Source organism: Carcharhinus amblyrhynchos, chromosome 11, assembly GCF_965287045.1.
Source record: "Carcharhinus amblyrhynchos chromosome 11, sCarAmb.v2.hapA, whole genome shotgun sequence".
Classification (NCBI taxonomy): Eukaryota; Metazoa; Chordata; class Chondrichthyes; order Carcharhiniformes; family Carcharhinidae; genus Carcharhinus; species Carcharhinus amblyrhynchos.
The window spans coordinates 50,387,997-50,404,439 of NC_137334.1; the positions used below are offsets into that span (position 1 = coordinate 50,387,997).

Here is a 16,443-nt window from a genome sequence, read left to right on the forward strand (position 1 = left end):
AGTGTGGTGACTACAGACTTTCGCAGTAACTTCATTACAGTGTGAGTGTAAGCCTACTTGTGACTAATAAATAAATAAACAAATTATCTAAAGAAGAATGGAGTTCATCACACCCAAGCTGCTCCTTACCATTCTGCCACAATGGGCTAGCTGAAAGGTTTGTTCAGACAATGAAGCATTCATTGAAATAACTCTTGTGCAAGAGTTATTGTTTAAATGAGCCAATTCCTGACGACATACAGGAGTACAACACATTCGACAACCCAAAGTTCCCTGCCATTACTGATGATAAAATGTCATTAATGCTAAACATTTGATTTGTTGAAGCCGCCTAAGATGAAATGAATTGTTAAGAGGAAACAGCAAAGTCAAGTTTTGTGACATGAGATCAGAGTTAAATGCCATGTTTTTCAGAAAGGGCAGGAAGTATTGGCAAGGAATCAAATCAGCAGTGAGAAATGAATACCTGCCATCATGTTAGCACAGATGGGACTATTCTCCACCATTCAAACTCAGGATGATGTAGCGTGGAGAAGGCATACTCATCAAATTTTAGGCACTAGAACTAATTGCAGAGACAGAGTCAACCAAAAGTCCACAGTAAACTGTACCAAGCAAAGACCTAGACATTCCTGAAAACCTGAGTACCAGAACCAGTTGGGGGAATGAACCACAGCTGAGGACATTTCAACTCTGAGTAAACCTCTATCGGCTCTGTTTGAGACAACTACCAATAATGTCCAAATTAAATCAAAAACATCAGAGGTTGCAGTCAGTACAAGAAAGCAGATGCCTGGCGTTCACTGACAACCTCTCAGAAATTGACTTCCTCTGATATGTCTAACTTATTGATGGTTGTGTTTATTAATTATTCACATTGTAAATTTTGTTTGTTAATGTTATACTGTATTTCATTGCAGGAACACTGATGTAACTGGGGAGGAAATTGTTGTGTATTCATGCTGTTCCTGGTTGGAACAAGTCACTTTAAGAGTTTGACCATGTGACATATTGATGACATCATCAGCTGTTTTCACAGGCAGTCTATTCAAACAGCCTGTAGAGTAAACCCCTTTCCAATAAAGCTGTTGTTTGTTTGTACCTGCATGATCTGCAAGCCTGTTTCGAAAATACCACAAAATGGACTAAAAGTGGAGTTTCACTAAAAGGAAAAGGTGGTGTTGAAATTTGTGACAAGGATGGGATTTAGCATCTTTGTCATCGCAATGGAAATATAGCAACAATGGTTCCTATCACTGCACAGGGGCAAACCGCAGAGGCCAGCTTTCTTGTAAAAGCCCAGTTCCATGAAGTTATTTCCCATATTGTTATTTTTAAAGCACTATTAATAGTGCATTAAATATTAGGATTATGTTCATGTGATTGCAGCACTGGACTAGCAGCAGCAGAAAGGTCATGGCCACAATAACTTCCAGATCGTCATTGACTAATGTATGCTTAGTTCAGAATGAAATGTGTCATCTCTACCTAGTCTGACACACATAAAGTGGAATCTTTTCATCATTTGTCAGATGATGAGTTTCAGTGAAAAAACCAACATGTGATTACCCTGCTACACAACCAAGTTTCCTCTCCAGACTCTCTGGCACTTTGTACACTCTGTTTACGCAATAATATTAACAATAGTTCCAATGCTTTAACAAGTTTTTCTGATTTTGCAGCATAGTTGAATGATTTCAAATTTATTAAATAAAAGCAAATGATAGGTAATTTGTATGAGCCTTGAAATTATGTTGTGGGATGTATCTGTGTGAATACTTGTCTGAAATTATTTTCTCCACTTCTTCAGCTGAAACAAGAGTTGGTTTAAAATGGGTTAATGCTTAAAAAGGTAAGTTTCTGACAATTGCATTGAATTTAGTACATTTATATCCCATGCTGTAATTTCTGGGCTTGAGTTGTGATATAACTTTACCTTCAAAAGATTATTAACTAATTGAAACAAGGCCACGACTTGCCAAACACTGCACGTGGTTCACTTAAATGAGAAGTGCTATTCTATATCATTTCCAGAGTGAAGGCTATATTGCTCATTTAAAGCAGGCAAATCCAAAGTATTTATGTGTACAGTATTAATGGATTATCTTTGATGAATCAATTTTAGGTTCTCAGGAAGAGGAGTTACCACCGTTTTTCACAAGTGTGTTGAAGGAATGTAAAGTGAGCGAGGGTCAGGATTTTGTACTGCAGTGCTCTGTGGGGGGCAAACCCTGGCCTCAGATTACTTGGCTCGTGAACGGTAAGGATAACATCTGCGCTGTAACTGATTCAACAAGGTAATTTAGTCAACATTCAAGCATTTGTCATTCAATAAAAACATCTCTCTGGCCAATTTCTTAGACTAGAGTTCAAAATTAAAATGCATACGGATAGCTTGAAATCTTTCACTTGACACATTTCAGTGAGTCAGTGAAGTAATTGAAATGTCTGCAGATGGATGCAAATGGTAGTAAAATAATTTGACTTGTGACAGACACTGGCTGGAATTCACTGACCTCACCTGCAGCTGGGATTCTCTGATCCTGCTGCGGTGATTAGAGATTTGGCTGAGCACCAACTTCTCCGTTCTTGCTGACAGTGACAGCAGGGTGGGAATGGTCGGAGAATTTGGCGCTCAGCCAAACCTCCATTCACTGCAGCAGTACTGGAGAATCACACTTTCAGGCAAGGTCAGAGAATGCTGGTCACTGTCACAACAAACTGCGAAATAGTTCTTGATTGATATTCAAATACTATGGGCATGATTTTACTGGCCATTTATACCTTCCTTCCACTGCAGTGAGGTTGGAGAATTTAGCACCTAACCAAATCTCCGCTCACTGTAGCAGGATGGGAAAATCCTGCTGGTGTGAACAATGGTAAGATTCCGGCCGATGATTTTAGGGCATCCATGACATTGCACTATTATTAGTGACATAAAATTGCTCCAAAATTTACATCAATCAAACTGCCAAAAATAAACAGCTGATTAAATATTAAGTAGTATTCTTGTGAAATCAAAGTTGTTTGTGTAAGTATAAATTGGTAATCGAAACCTTACAAATCACATGGTGGCACAGTAGTTCGCACTGCTACCTCACAGCACCAGAGACCCGGGTTCAATTCCAGCCTAGGGTGACTGTGCAGACTCTGCACGTTCTCGCTGTGTTTGTGTGGATTTCCTCTGGGTGCTCCAGTTTCCTCTGAAAGATGTGCTGGTTAGATGCATTAGCCCTGCTAAATTCTCCCTCAGTGCGCCCAAACAGGGACTGGAGTGTGGTGACCAAGGGATTTTCACAGTAACTTCATTGCAATGTTAATGTAAGCCTATTTGTGACTAATAAATAACTTTTAACAAATCACTTTTCTTCATCTTTGATTACTGTGAAGCCATTTTGTTCTGATGAATAAGAAACATATTTCTCAAAGGGTAAAGAAGGAGTATGAGTGCTTAACCTTCAAAAACTAATTGCATTCTGAAAATTAAAGTATCTGAATTAAATGTTTTCTATAACCTGTATTCCAAAGTAACAAGCTATTATTTATTTTGAACCATTTATTATGAGCCATTCATACAACACATTAGTGCTCAAATCTGTGGCCTTAAGCAGATGAATCAACAAGGAAATGAAGAAGAATTGTGACATCAATTAAGTCCAACTATGTTCTTAACATTACAATCTTGAGCTTTGCTTTGAGACTTTTATCAGTCACCCTTTGATCGGATTCCCTTAGAGGAAATTCAACTGGAATTTTAAGACGGTTTCCACTTTATTTATTAGATTTTAAAAATAATGTACCATATGTTCTGATTTAAAATCTTTACCGACAATGGTTGTATCTTTGTGAACATTTGTAAAAAGTATTCACGTTTACTGCAGAATTTAATCTGTTCTTTTTGGTGTAGTTCTAAAACAACGCCAGAAGGAGTCTCCAATCCGTCACAATACAAGGCCCTTCAGAGAAGCTTTCACAGTCCTGTAACACAATAAGCTGCAATTTTACAGTTGGCTTCTGTTTTACCTCATGGATTTATAATAATGTGCCACGTTGCAGTTCAATGAAAACTTCTCGGGGGTCACTTTCTTTACATCGGTTTTTATCAAATTATTCAGGCTGTTGATTCTTTTTCTCTTCCTGTCCTGACAAGTCAAAAAGAGTATTTTTGAATTCAGGATGAAGTACAATGTGTAACAATGTTAATCAAAGCTCTGAATTTTCCAATATATCAGCAATGTTTATACTTAGGAAACTTTTCTTGCATCTGGTTAGATGCAATGGCCATGCTAAATTCTCCCTCAGTGTAGCTGAACAGGCGCTGGAGTATGGTGACGAGGGGATTTTCACTTCATTGCAGTGTTAATGTAGCCTACTTGTGAGACTAATAAGTGAACTTTAAACTTTTTCTGGCTTATTAAATTAATCTCTTGTTGAATATCCTGCATTCTACCTAAATTTCCTGTCACATGTATTCAAATGCATGAGTATTTTTAATCGATCTTTCTTGGGTTTATCTCCAGTACGTCAGAGGATATGCTGTTTTATTAGGACAGGACCATTACCACGTGTAACACAGCATTCATTATTCTGTTATTAAAGCGCCTGAATGGTGTTTCCTTGAGGCCACACAGTCTCCTTTGCTGTGCTGCCTCTAATTGCTGTGGGCAATTAGAGACTAGTTGCTTTGAGCAGATCACATGATCAATTAAAGGTCAGAAGAAATGAGCTGGAAATGTTGTTATTTTCCTATTATAAATGTGACTTTTGACATCAGTCAGAAACTTTTTGTTCCTGAGGAATAAATAGATTAGAAACTTGGAATACAACATACATATTTCAGAACTTTTATCTAGATGGACAGTTAAAAATTATAGGGTGAATTTTCCCGTTCTGCCCGCCATGGGGATTGTGGCAGGTAAGGGGTGGACCATGGAAAGATCCCTTTACCTCGGGCGGGATTTTCCAGTTTTGGGCGAACCAGAAAATCCTGCCCATAGCCTTTGATCACTACCCCATGCCTGAATTGTCCTTATTCAACTCATTGCTGCTGAAACCTTCATTCATGTTTTTGTTACTTCTCAATTTGACTTCCAATGCCCTCCTGGCAAACCTTAAATGTTCCACCCTCTATAAACTTGAGGTCGCTAAAATTCTGATACTCGTCTCCCAACTCATTCTAAGTTCTGAAACAAAGACAGTGAATGCTTCCCAACTCCCCGTAACCTTTCCCACCTTCCCTCACATTCACGGGAGGTATAATATCTGCCCCTTGACCTCCTCCCTCCTTCCCATTGAAGGTACCAAACACTCCACTCCTCTCAGATTAAGCAGCATTTCACTTGCACCTCCTTCAATTTGATCTACTGTATTTACTGCTCCTCCACAATGGGGAGACTAAACACAGACTGGATGACTGCTTTGTGGAACACCTTCATCTCACTCATTGCAAGCACAACCTTCCTGTCACTTGCCATTTTAACTCAGCATGTTATTGTTCTGTCTGCATGTCCATCCTTAGTCTGCTGCAGTGCTTCAGTGAAGCGCAATGCAAACTGGAGGAGCAGCATCTCATCTTCTGACTAGGCACATTGCAGCCCCTCAGGACTCAACATTGAGTTCAACAACTTCAGACTATGACCTTTCTCCTCCATCTTAAACCCCTTTTTTAATGTCAATTTATATGTCTCATTGCACACCCCCCATTCCCCAACGCTAGGCTATCTGCCTTTTGTTCTTAAGTTTGCTACATCTGTGTTGCAATCTGTCCTGGTTACAATACAATATCTAACAATTGTCCCTCTCTTATAGCTCCAACAAAAAGTCAAGCGGACTCAAAATGTTAACTCTGTTTTCTTTCACTACAGATGCTTCCTGATCTGCTGAGTTTTTCCAGCATCCTCTGTTTTTGTTTCATCTTCCAGCATCTGGTCAAGCAATACCTCAATTTTAAAATTCTCATTCTTTCCAGTTTTCTCCAAGACTCCATTCCTCCTCTATCCCTGTGATTTTCACCAGCCCTGCAACCCTCCCAGATCTCCTCTTTCAACTCCAGCCTCTTAACCATCAATCCTAATTTTAATCACTCCACCATTGGTAGCTGGGCTATCAGTTGCTAAGCCCTCAACTCTGAAAGTCTATCCCTAAACTTCACTACCTCCCTTTCTTTTTTAGGGCACATTTTAAAACATCCTTCATTTATCGAGGGATTGAGTTTAGGAGTCGGGAGGTAATGCTGCAACTCTATAGGACCCTTGTCAGACCCCACTTGGAGTACTGTGCGCAGTTCTGGTCACCTCACTATAGGAAGGACATGGAAGCTATTGAAAGGGTGCAGAGGAGATTTACAAGGATGTTGCCTGGATTGGGAGGCATGCCTTATGAAGATAGGTTGAGGGAGCTGGGACTCTTCTCCCTGGAGAGACGAAGGTTGAGAGGCGACCTGATAGAGGTTTATAAGATGTTGAGAGGAATAGATAGGGTGGATTGTCAGAGGCTATTTCCCTGGGCTGAAATGGTCTGTACGAGAGGACACAGATTTAAGGTGCAGGGAAGCAAGTACAGAGGAGATGTTAGGGGTAAGTTTTTCACTCAGAGGGTGGTGAGTGAATGGAATCAGCTGCCGTCGGTGGTGGTAGAGGAGAACTCGCTGGGGTCTTTTAAAAGACTTCTGGATGAGTACATGGGATCTAATGGGATTGGGGGTTATAGATAGGTCTATGGCTTAGTAGGTATAGATGTGATCGGTGCAACTTGTGGGCCGAAGGGCCTGTTTGTGCTGTAGTGTTCTATGTTCTATCCCTTTATATCAATTGCCCTGCAATGTCTCCTATGTGTCTCTGTGTCAAATTGTTTGCCAAAACCCGTATGAAGTGCCTTAGGGTATTTTATGATGTTATAGACACTATATAAATACAAGTTGTTGTTCTTCGTTCATGAATCAGTGGTTTGTATAAGATGAACTGAGGATTTCCATAAATTGGACCATGCAGTCAAATTTTTATGAAGTCTGAGAAAACAAAAAGCCACTTTCAAACACAGTTTCCAATAGTTTTATTTTTGGCACTGTGCACACAGCTTCTAAGTGTTGACTTTGGAATTTGATGCATGTGTAATAAATGATATTAAGTCAGCTTCACCAATGTCCAATCATTGAAAAATTCATTGCAACAATAGGCAATATGTTATGCAAAATCTTTGTAAGGCACTGTTTTCAATTCTTACTTCACCTAGTGGTGCATTAAGGCAGACTTCTGTCCATTTCTACAGCTAGAAATTTCTGGAAAGGATTGCTAGCTTATCACCAGTAGCTTATAGCTTGAGGGGTGCCACTCTACATCAAGTGATCAGAAGTCTCTCCTGCTCTTACTGCCAGCCATTAGCATGTTTGGGACACTTAACCTGTTGACCGCTTTATGAAAGTGCATCCCTTGACCGTCACATCCTGGGGTCGGACTCGAACCCGGACTTCTGTCTCAGCAGCAGAGACACTATCCACTGCACTGCAAGACCTCCTACAAGTCATTGGTCAGGCCTCAGTATTCTGGCCAATTCTCAGCACCACACTGCTCAGGAAAAGGTGCAGAAGAGATTTACAAAAATACTCACTAGGGATGAGGGAATTTAGCTACGTGGTGAGAAGGGAGGAGTTGAAATTATTCACCTAACACCAGAGAAGGTTAAGGTGAGCCATAGAACAAAAATGCTGGAAAGACTCGGCAGGTCTGACAGCATCAGAGCTGAAGAAGAATCATCCGGATTGGAAACAATAGGTGGATTTTAAGGCCTTGCTTTGGTGAGACTGGAAATTCTTGTCCGAGGCCAACAGAGATTTCTGTTGTTGGATCCTCATCCGTGCCAATTCCTTGACAGGCAAGATAGTAGAGTTCCGGCCATTAACTCTGTTTCTCTCTCCACAGATGCTGAGTGTTTCCAGCATTTCCTGTTTTTATTTCAGATTTCCAACACCCGCAGGATTTATTTGTAATTTTAAAGTTAAGGTGAGGTATAATTGAGATTTTCCAAATGATGAGAGGTCTTGAACAGTGGGAAACTGATTTACGAGCTGGTGGGTCAGTAACCAGAGATCTAGTGATTAGTTAAACAAAAAGCCAGGAGGAAGCTGAGGAGAGTCTTTTGTATCCAGCAGGGTGAGATGTGTGGCCTCAAATGGAATGTTTTAAGAAATTCTCAAAAAAAACATTTGCTGGGCTGTAGAGAAAAAAGCTGGAGAGTGAGTCTCATTGATAACTCTTTCAGAGAGCTAGGATGGGCACAATGGCCTGAATGGTTTCCTTCTGTACTCTGTATAAGGACAGGATTTTGTGATTGGTAAGTTAAACAGGAAATTTTTATCAATTGTCAGCTGCCTTATCTTGTCTTCAACTGTTGAATAATGGACTGCAACAATAGTACAATTATGGTACAATTATAAAGGAATAGAGAGACCTGGTGGTCTATAGCCATAAAACCTTGAAGATAGTAGGAGAAGTTGATGAAGCTGTTAATAAAGCAAATGGAATTCTTGGGGTCATGGATGGAGGCATAAGACCAATTCTTTGATTACATGAATCAGGAAAACTCCACAAATCCAACTTGAGAGAAAGTGCCCCAGACATTCAGATTTCTTTTCTGGGATGGGTGGTTAGGTGTAGCAGTGGGGTGTTAGTGGGAGTTGGGCACGTTGCCCTGGAAACTGAGTGCAGAGACAGCCACAGCGACTGCCAGATGCCGAGGTGTGAGCCCTCCTTGGTGCCTTGGGACTTTGTTCCAACTATTTTTAAAAAATGACAAAACCAAAATCAGCCCTCTAGTCCTCACACTGCCTTCACCCCCCTTGCCAACCTCCACCCCACTCCTTCATCTCACACACACATTCACTTGCCATATTGGATCCAACACCAACTCATGTCATCTCATGCCCTGCACTCATCCCTCCATGTCCCCTCACATCTTCCATGACAACCTATGCTCCTCTTTTTTTAAGTGCATTTACAAGATGTGGGCACCCCTGGCTGGGCCAGCATTTATTGCCCATCCCTAATTTCCCAGCCTTCATCACTTTTTGCAAGTTTAATGCCAATTTGTGCCACAATTGAGTTGGTGTCAATTTTGGTTTGATAATGTCACTGTGAAGCACCTTGAGATGTTTTACCATATTCAGTGGTGCTATCTAAATATAAGTTTGTTGTTATCGTTAGCTCCACCTCCTGACAACATTGCCTCAGGTGTCCAATTATGTTATAGTTGGGCCCGAAAGACGAAATTGGAGCCTGACCTACATATTCAGAGAAGGTTCTCAATTTTAGCTGGGTGTCCTTACCACTTTAAATTTAAAATATTTAGTTTGTGCATTGTGATAGGATATCAGTGGGTAAGAAACAAATACAATAAATCCTGGAAAATCTCAGACGGCGCGACAGCATCTGTAGAGGGAGAATAGAGCCAACAATTCGAGTCAGAATGACCCTTCATTAGCATGGCAGATGCAGTATGTTGTGGATTAGTGTGAGGTTATCCACTTCGGTAGCTATAATAGGAAGGCAGATTATTAATTAAATGGGTGTGAATTGAGAGATGTGGTTACTCAGTGAGACCTTTGTGTCCTCGTGCATCAGTTGCTGAAAATGAGCATGGAAGTACAGCAAGCAGTAAAGAAGGCAAATTATATGTCGGCCTTCATAGCCTGAGGAGTGGAGAAATAGAGATATTTTACTACAATGACGGGGGAGGGGGGCAATCAGGGCCCCCCATGGGATCGGGCAGCACTGGGGTGATTACCCCTGGCCATGGACACCCTGAAAGTGCCACCTTTTGCCCCTGGCACTGCCCAATTGGCAAAGTGCCCATGCCCGGGGGCACCTTGGCACTGCCCATCAGGCATCGGCAGTGGCAAGGAGGTGGGGCCTATTGTGGGAGGGGCCTAGGGGTGATCAGTGGGCATGGGGGAGCCTGCTGCTGCTCTGCAGACAAAATCGGCCTGGGATGGAGGGAAGGCAGCGATTGGGGCAGGCTGGGGGATGGGGGTAGTCTGCCGGGGAAGCGGGGGTGCTTGCCTCTGGTGGGGGTTCTGACCTTGGGGGGATCAGTGGTGGTGGGGTGGGGGAGATCTGCCTGGGTGCCGGGAGCTGGGGGGAGTGGGCTGTACTTTGAGGCACTCCAGGACGGTGGGGGGGACAGTCAGGGCTGGTCCGGGAATTGCTGTGGGACGCAATTGGGCCGTGGGGGGAACTGGAGAGGCAGCACTGTGGGGGTCCCGGGCTGGTCAGTGATTGAGCTGGCCAGCAAACGGGGAGTCTGACAGATCGGGACCACTGCACATGCAGAATTCCAGAACTGTCAAACTCCGGCACGAATAGGCCCCAAGCCCCCAGGTTTTTAATGATATTCATGACTGGGACCTCTGCAGTGCACAGAGTGCGGAGATTCGGGTGATAAGTTGAACTGACAAAACAGTTGGGATTTAGAAGAGTTTTCCTGCCAATTTAGCACTTTTGAGAGAATTACAGCCAATGGTCCGATGATTGGAGGAGTTCAGAAATAGGGATCATAGTTTGAAGATAAGGAGTAAACCTTTTAGGACTGAGGTGATGAGAAATTTCTTCACTCAGAGAGTGGTGAAATTGTGGAATTCACTACCATAGAAGGTAGTTGAAGCCAAAATGCTTTGTGATTTCGAGAAATAATGAGGCATAACACTTGGGTCTAAAGGGATCAAGGGGTTTGGGGGAAAAAACGGGATCAAGGTATTATTGAATTTAATGATCAGCCATGATCAAAAATGAAAAGCAAAGCAGACTCGAAGGGTCGAGTGGCCTACTCTTGCTTTTAGTTTCTATGTATATTTCTAAGACCATAGAGGAGGCACATCTGAGCTCAAATGTTTTTTTTGGGGATGGTGAATTACTGTGGGTGTTTTGTACCAAATTTGTTGATGTTATTGGCCCCCGAGCATATTCTGCTAAAGAAACACCAGTGTTGGTCTTGGAACACTCCCCAGAAAGAAGCTTTCAACAAGAAAAAACAATTGCTGCATTCTTCCAACTTGTTAGTGCATTTGACCCTTCTAAGGAAATGGTGTTGAGCTGCCATGTCTGTTCATAAGGTGTTAGTGCGGTGTTGTCCCATGAGATGGGCAATGGATCTGAAAAGCCAATAGGCTATGTCTCAAGAACTCTTTTAGAGGCCAAAAAAAGGCTACGCACAAATTGAGAACGAAGGATCATCAATAGTTTTTTTCACCAGTTCTTATATGGTTGACACTTTCCCATCATTTCTGCCCACAAACTGCTCTTGGGTCTTTTTAAAGAGGACAAGGCTACTCTGCCAATCATATTGGCAAGCATTCAGTATTAATTCTATCCACCTAGGAATATACATTCAAGCATTAACCTGGAACACACATAATGAATGTGGATGCATGTGATTGCCTACCTCAGTGACTATCACTGCTAGCTGTGCAGATACATGGATTTGGGCCTGTGTCTGTGGGAGTTTGCGCATTCTCCCTGTGGTTGCGTGGGTTTCCTCCGGGCACTCCGGTTTCCTCCCACACCCCAAAGATGTGCTCTTAGGCTGATTGGTTTACCAAATTGACACTATTCTCCCCTGAATCTGGCTACATTAGAGATTCCACTCACATACACACAGGGCAGGGTAGGTGTAGGAAGATGCGGCGGCGTGGGCTCGTTGGGCCGAAGGGCCTGTTTCCCATGCTGGGTTGTTCTTTGTTCTTTGTTTTTACAAGGAAGTGTTACAGCTGCTTCAGTGCCACACAGAGAGTTGTCATGGTGTTGAATTGTTTGGACACGTTGCCAGTCTCAGTGAAGCAATTCAGGTATTAGACCACATGGGATCCACTTCCATCCAAAGTGAGAAGCAAGATCCTTAACGGGTTGGGTCAGTTTCTGAAGAAATGAAACCATTCATTACCGCACGGAGAAATGGAATTGCCAGGATGGCATCATACTCTGAGGAGAAAGAGTAGTCATCCCTGTACCAGGCAGAGAGCCATTTCTAATGGAAACACACAGTGCTCATCCATGCATCCCAAAACTGAATGCTCGCCAGAAGTTATCTGTGGTGGTTTGGCATTGATACCAACATTGAAAGCCTAGTCAAACACTGTGAATATTGCCAATTGCCATAAAGGTTGCTTGCTGCAGCCCCACTGCATCCTTGGGAACACCCTGGCCAGCCATGGGTACGAGTTTATATTGAAAATGTTGGTCTGTTTCTGCTCATTGTTAATGCACACTCTAAGTGAATGGACGTTTTTGGGGTGAAGTCTCTTACATCGCACGTTATCATTGTGAGGCGTTTGGCGAGTAGCACAATCCGTGCCTGCCTCGGCGCTCATTCCCCCTAGACCAATGACTGCCACCAGGACTGCGCCCAAAATGGGCACAATGTCAACTTAAATGTATTTGCATGCATTTAAATGGACTTACTGGGCTGCCTGCCCACAGTTAGCGGCACTTCCTTCTTTACCACCACGTTCGCTCATCCAGACTCAGCGTGAAACAAATATGGTCTGCAAAGGTCCTATTCGGGCACTCCAGCTTCTAAAGAGATAGTTCAGAGCTTCTGGCAGCTCTCTGACTCAGATTGGTGGTGGGGAGGAGTGGGAGGGTGGAGGGTGTGGGTTCAAATGGCTCTTTGTAGGGTGGGAGGGAGGTGGATCAGATGGCCCTGTGGTGGGGGTAGGGAGATGGCTCTTTGGAGGTGGGTGGGGTGGGAGGCAGGGGCAGGGGGGATCCACTGTCACTCTGTGTGCAATTGGTGAGGGGAAGGGGGGTTTGCTGCCACTCTGCGGCAATCGGTGGGGGGAAGGGAGCAGGGGGCTGCGATTGGTCTGAGTAGCGGGGGGGTGGGGGGATAAGAGGGTTAGTTATGTTGTGGGGGTGGGGCACTGTCTGTGGGGGCCAGGAGGAGGCATTATCCAACTCAGGAGCAATGTAGCAGGGGCACGTTTTTCAATTTTTTTTACTGCACGTGTGCAGTTGAAGGCTCTGATCGGAGCTGCAGTGTTACAGACGCGAAGAGCTCAGCCCACAGGCTTCTGCAGTGCGATTCGGAATCGCTGCTACTTTTTCAGGCAGAGTGTGTATGGGTTGGATACGCCTGAGAACGGGTCTAAAAGTCGGATCTGAAATACTCCCAATTTCAAATCCGCTCCACACTTAGAATTAAGATGGTAAGATAGGGCCCATTGTCTCTCAAACTGGATGCCTGACTCATCAAGTGGACATAGGAAAAAGGATTGTTCAAAAACATATAGAGTGTTTCAGAAAAAGAGTGATGCCCCAGCAGCCAGTTTTGTTATCAGGAAGTACATTGCCATCACAAAATGTTGCCGACTACTTTAGCACTGAAGGACCTGGTCGTCTTTTGATAGACAAAACCACATCTCCATGGAAACTGACAGAACTAGTTGAAGAGATACCAATTAATGTGGTTCCAGAAATCCTGTGGAAGTGTCCCAGACAGAGGTGTTATGCTGCTCCACAAGGATTCAGAAGCCTCTAAAAGCTTTGATTTATATTTGACTAAATTCTTGCACTAAATATTTAGTTGTCTGGGATTGTGTAAACTGAATATTGACATTTGTATAAAGGGACTTAGATGGAGAGTATGTGGCGATTGTCCCTTTAATGATCTATCTGCAGACTAAGGGTCACATGATGTAGGGAACCAATTGGGGAGCAGGGTGGGTGATTGGGATCAGAATCACAGAATACTTTAGTGCAGAAGAGGCCCCATTGAGTCTGCACCAGTGCATGAAAGGCCCTGAACTGCCCATCTAATCCCACTTGTCAGCACATGGCCCATAGCCTTGAATGTTAGGGCGTGCCAACTACTCATCCAGGTACTTTTTAAAGGATGTGACGCGTCCCACCTCCACCACCCTCCCAGGCAGTGCATTCCAGATTGTCACCACCCTCTGGGTGGAAGAGTTTTTCCTCAAATCCCCCCTAAACTTCCCAGCCCTCACCTTTAACTGTGTTCTCTCATAACTGACCCTTCAACTAGGGGGAACAGCTGTTCCCTAGCCACATTCTCCATGCCCCTCATAATCTTGACCACCTGAATCAGGTCATCCCTCAGTCCTCTCTGCTCCAGAGAAAACAACCCAAGCCTATCCAACCTCTCCTCGTAACTTAAGTGTTCCATCCCAGGCAACATCCTGGTGAATCTCCTCTGCACCCTTTCCAGCATGTCCACGTCCTTCTTATAATGTGATGGCCAGAACTGCACGCAGTACTCCAGCTGTGGCCTCACCAAAGTTCTTTATACCATCATGACCGCTCTGCTTTTGTAATCTATATCCCGATTGATAAAGGCAAGTGTGCCAAATGCTTTCTCCACCACCCTATTAATCTGCCTTTCCGCCTTCGGAGATCGATGGACAAACACGCCAACGTCTCTTTGTTCTTTGGAACTTCCCAGTGTCAGACTTTTACAGTATACTTCCTTTTCAAATTACTCTTTCCAAAGTGTATCACCTCACACTTCAGGGTTAAGTTCCATGTGCCACTTATCTGCCTATTTAACTAATTCGTCTATATCTTCCTGTACCCCAAAACATTCAGCCTCACTGTTAACCACCCAACCAATCTCTGTGTCATTGGCAAACCTACTGATCCTACCCGCAACATAGAATCATCATAGAATCCCTACATTACAGAGAGAGGCCATTTGGCCCATCAAGTCTGCATCGACCACAATCCCACCCAGGAATTACCCCCATATCCCTACATATTTACCCACTAATCCCTCTAACCTTCACATCTGAGGACACTAAGGGGAATTTTTTAACATGGCCAATCAACCTAACCCGCACATCTTTGGACTGTGGGAGGAAACCGGCGTACCCAGACGAAACCCACGCAGACACGAGGAGAATGTGCAAACTCTACGCAGGCAGTGACCCGAGCCAGGAATCGAACCCAGGTCCCTGGTGCTGTGAAGCAGCAGTACTAACCACTGTGCTATCGTGCTGCCCTTAGTCATAGTCATCTATGTCATTTATATAAGTGACAAACAATAGGGGGGCCCTTAATGAATTCCTGTGATACGCCACTAATTACTGATCTCCAGTCACTAAAGCAGCTTCACCCTCTCTCTCTTAAGCCAATTATGAATCCACCTTATCAGATCACCCTGTATCCCATGTGTATCTGCCTCCTTAATAAGTCTTCCATGTGGGACTCTTGTCAAAGGCTTTGCTGAAATCCATGTAAGCTACATCAACCAGACTACCCTCATCCACACACTTGGTTACATGCTCAAAATATTTGTTAGGTATGACCTCTCTGTGACAAAACAATGCTATCTCTGATCAAACCTTGCATCTCCAAATGGAGATAGATTCTGTCCTTCAGGATCTTTTCCAGTAGATTCCTAACCACAGCTGTGAGACTGATCTGTAGTTCCCTGGCTTGTCTCTACATCCTGACCATCCTGGTAAGTGTGGCTTCTGTCCTCAATGTCATCTCGGGAACTGATTGTAGCCGCAAGACTGTAAGCTTCTGTATAGATTTAACCTGTAAATAAATGAGTTTTCTCTAAACTGGTGGACGAGCACCTTTATAGTGACCATTGAGTGGAGAATAAGATTTTACCAAAGCAAGACAAAAGATTAATGAAGAATATGAATATGAATGTTGAAAGAGAACATGAGAGTATAAAAGTCTCTGAACTAAGAACTCCAAATCTATAACAGCAAAAGAATAGAAGGAAGTGAAAATCTAAAAGCCTTGATTTTAAGGTGAAGATGAACAAGAGATTGTTAACGTGTTAAATGATAACTTCGAAAATTTTACTGGGAGATGAGCAAAGATATACTCTTTAATATGTGTGCTTCAGCAGATATACCCAAGTGAAAGATTAATAGAAGGGGGGGGAACAACCAATATATTCTCCAGGACTAAACTGTACACCAAGATTTTCCCATTGCTGGAATTGAACGTTTTCATGATCATGTCTAAACAATGTCAAACAGCAAAAAAAAAGGTTGATTGGTGTAGCCAAACAAGTTAACTTCACATGTTGAGACGACTGGTAAATATTGTAGAATGCGTTGGTCAGTCTCCACCTGGAAAACTGCTGATAGGTCCAGCACAGTCCAAAACAGCATGAATGAAATAAAAGGATCATAACCTCCCCATTGGGAACCGCATTGTTTCTTAAATGATTCCAGAGAAGTCAGGTCCACGATTCTATTTTGACTTACATATATCAATCTGCATGGTAAAAAAATTCCTTGGTATACATATGCCTTTTATGATTTGAGTAGGATGAGATAATTTTCAGGGTTTGCCTTTTCCATGACATTTACTATACTGTATACCTCTATAATATCACTCAAACCTGAAAGCCCAGCATTGAAAGCAGAAAACAATCTAGCGAGTCTTCGCTTCAGAACTTGAATTTCTCCTTGTGTAC

General features: G+C 43.1%; 1 protein-coding gene across 4 annotated transcripts in view; it reads left to right on the plus strand.

Annotated features, from left to right (window-relative positions):
• LOC145350125 (myosin light chain kinase, smooth muscle-like) overlaps positions 1 to 16,443 on the plus strand; it is a 331,906-nt gene that overhangs the window by 153,564 nt on the left and 161,899 nt on the right. For all 4 annotated transcript variants that reach the window (XM_080199061.1, XM_080199060.1, XM_080199063.1 and 1 more), the window contains one exon: positions 2,126 to 2,260. In XM_080199061.1, coding sequence (XP_080055187.1) covers positions 2,126 to 2,260 — 135 coding nt within the window. The remainder of the gene's footprint in view (positions 1 to 2,125; positions 2,261 to 16,443) is intronic.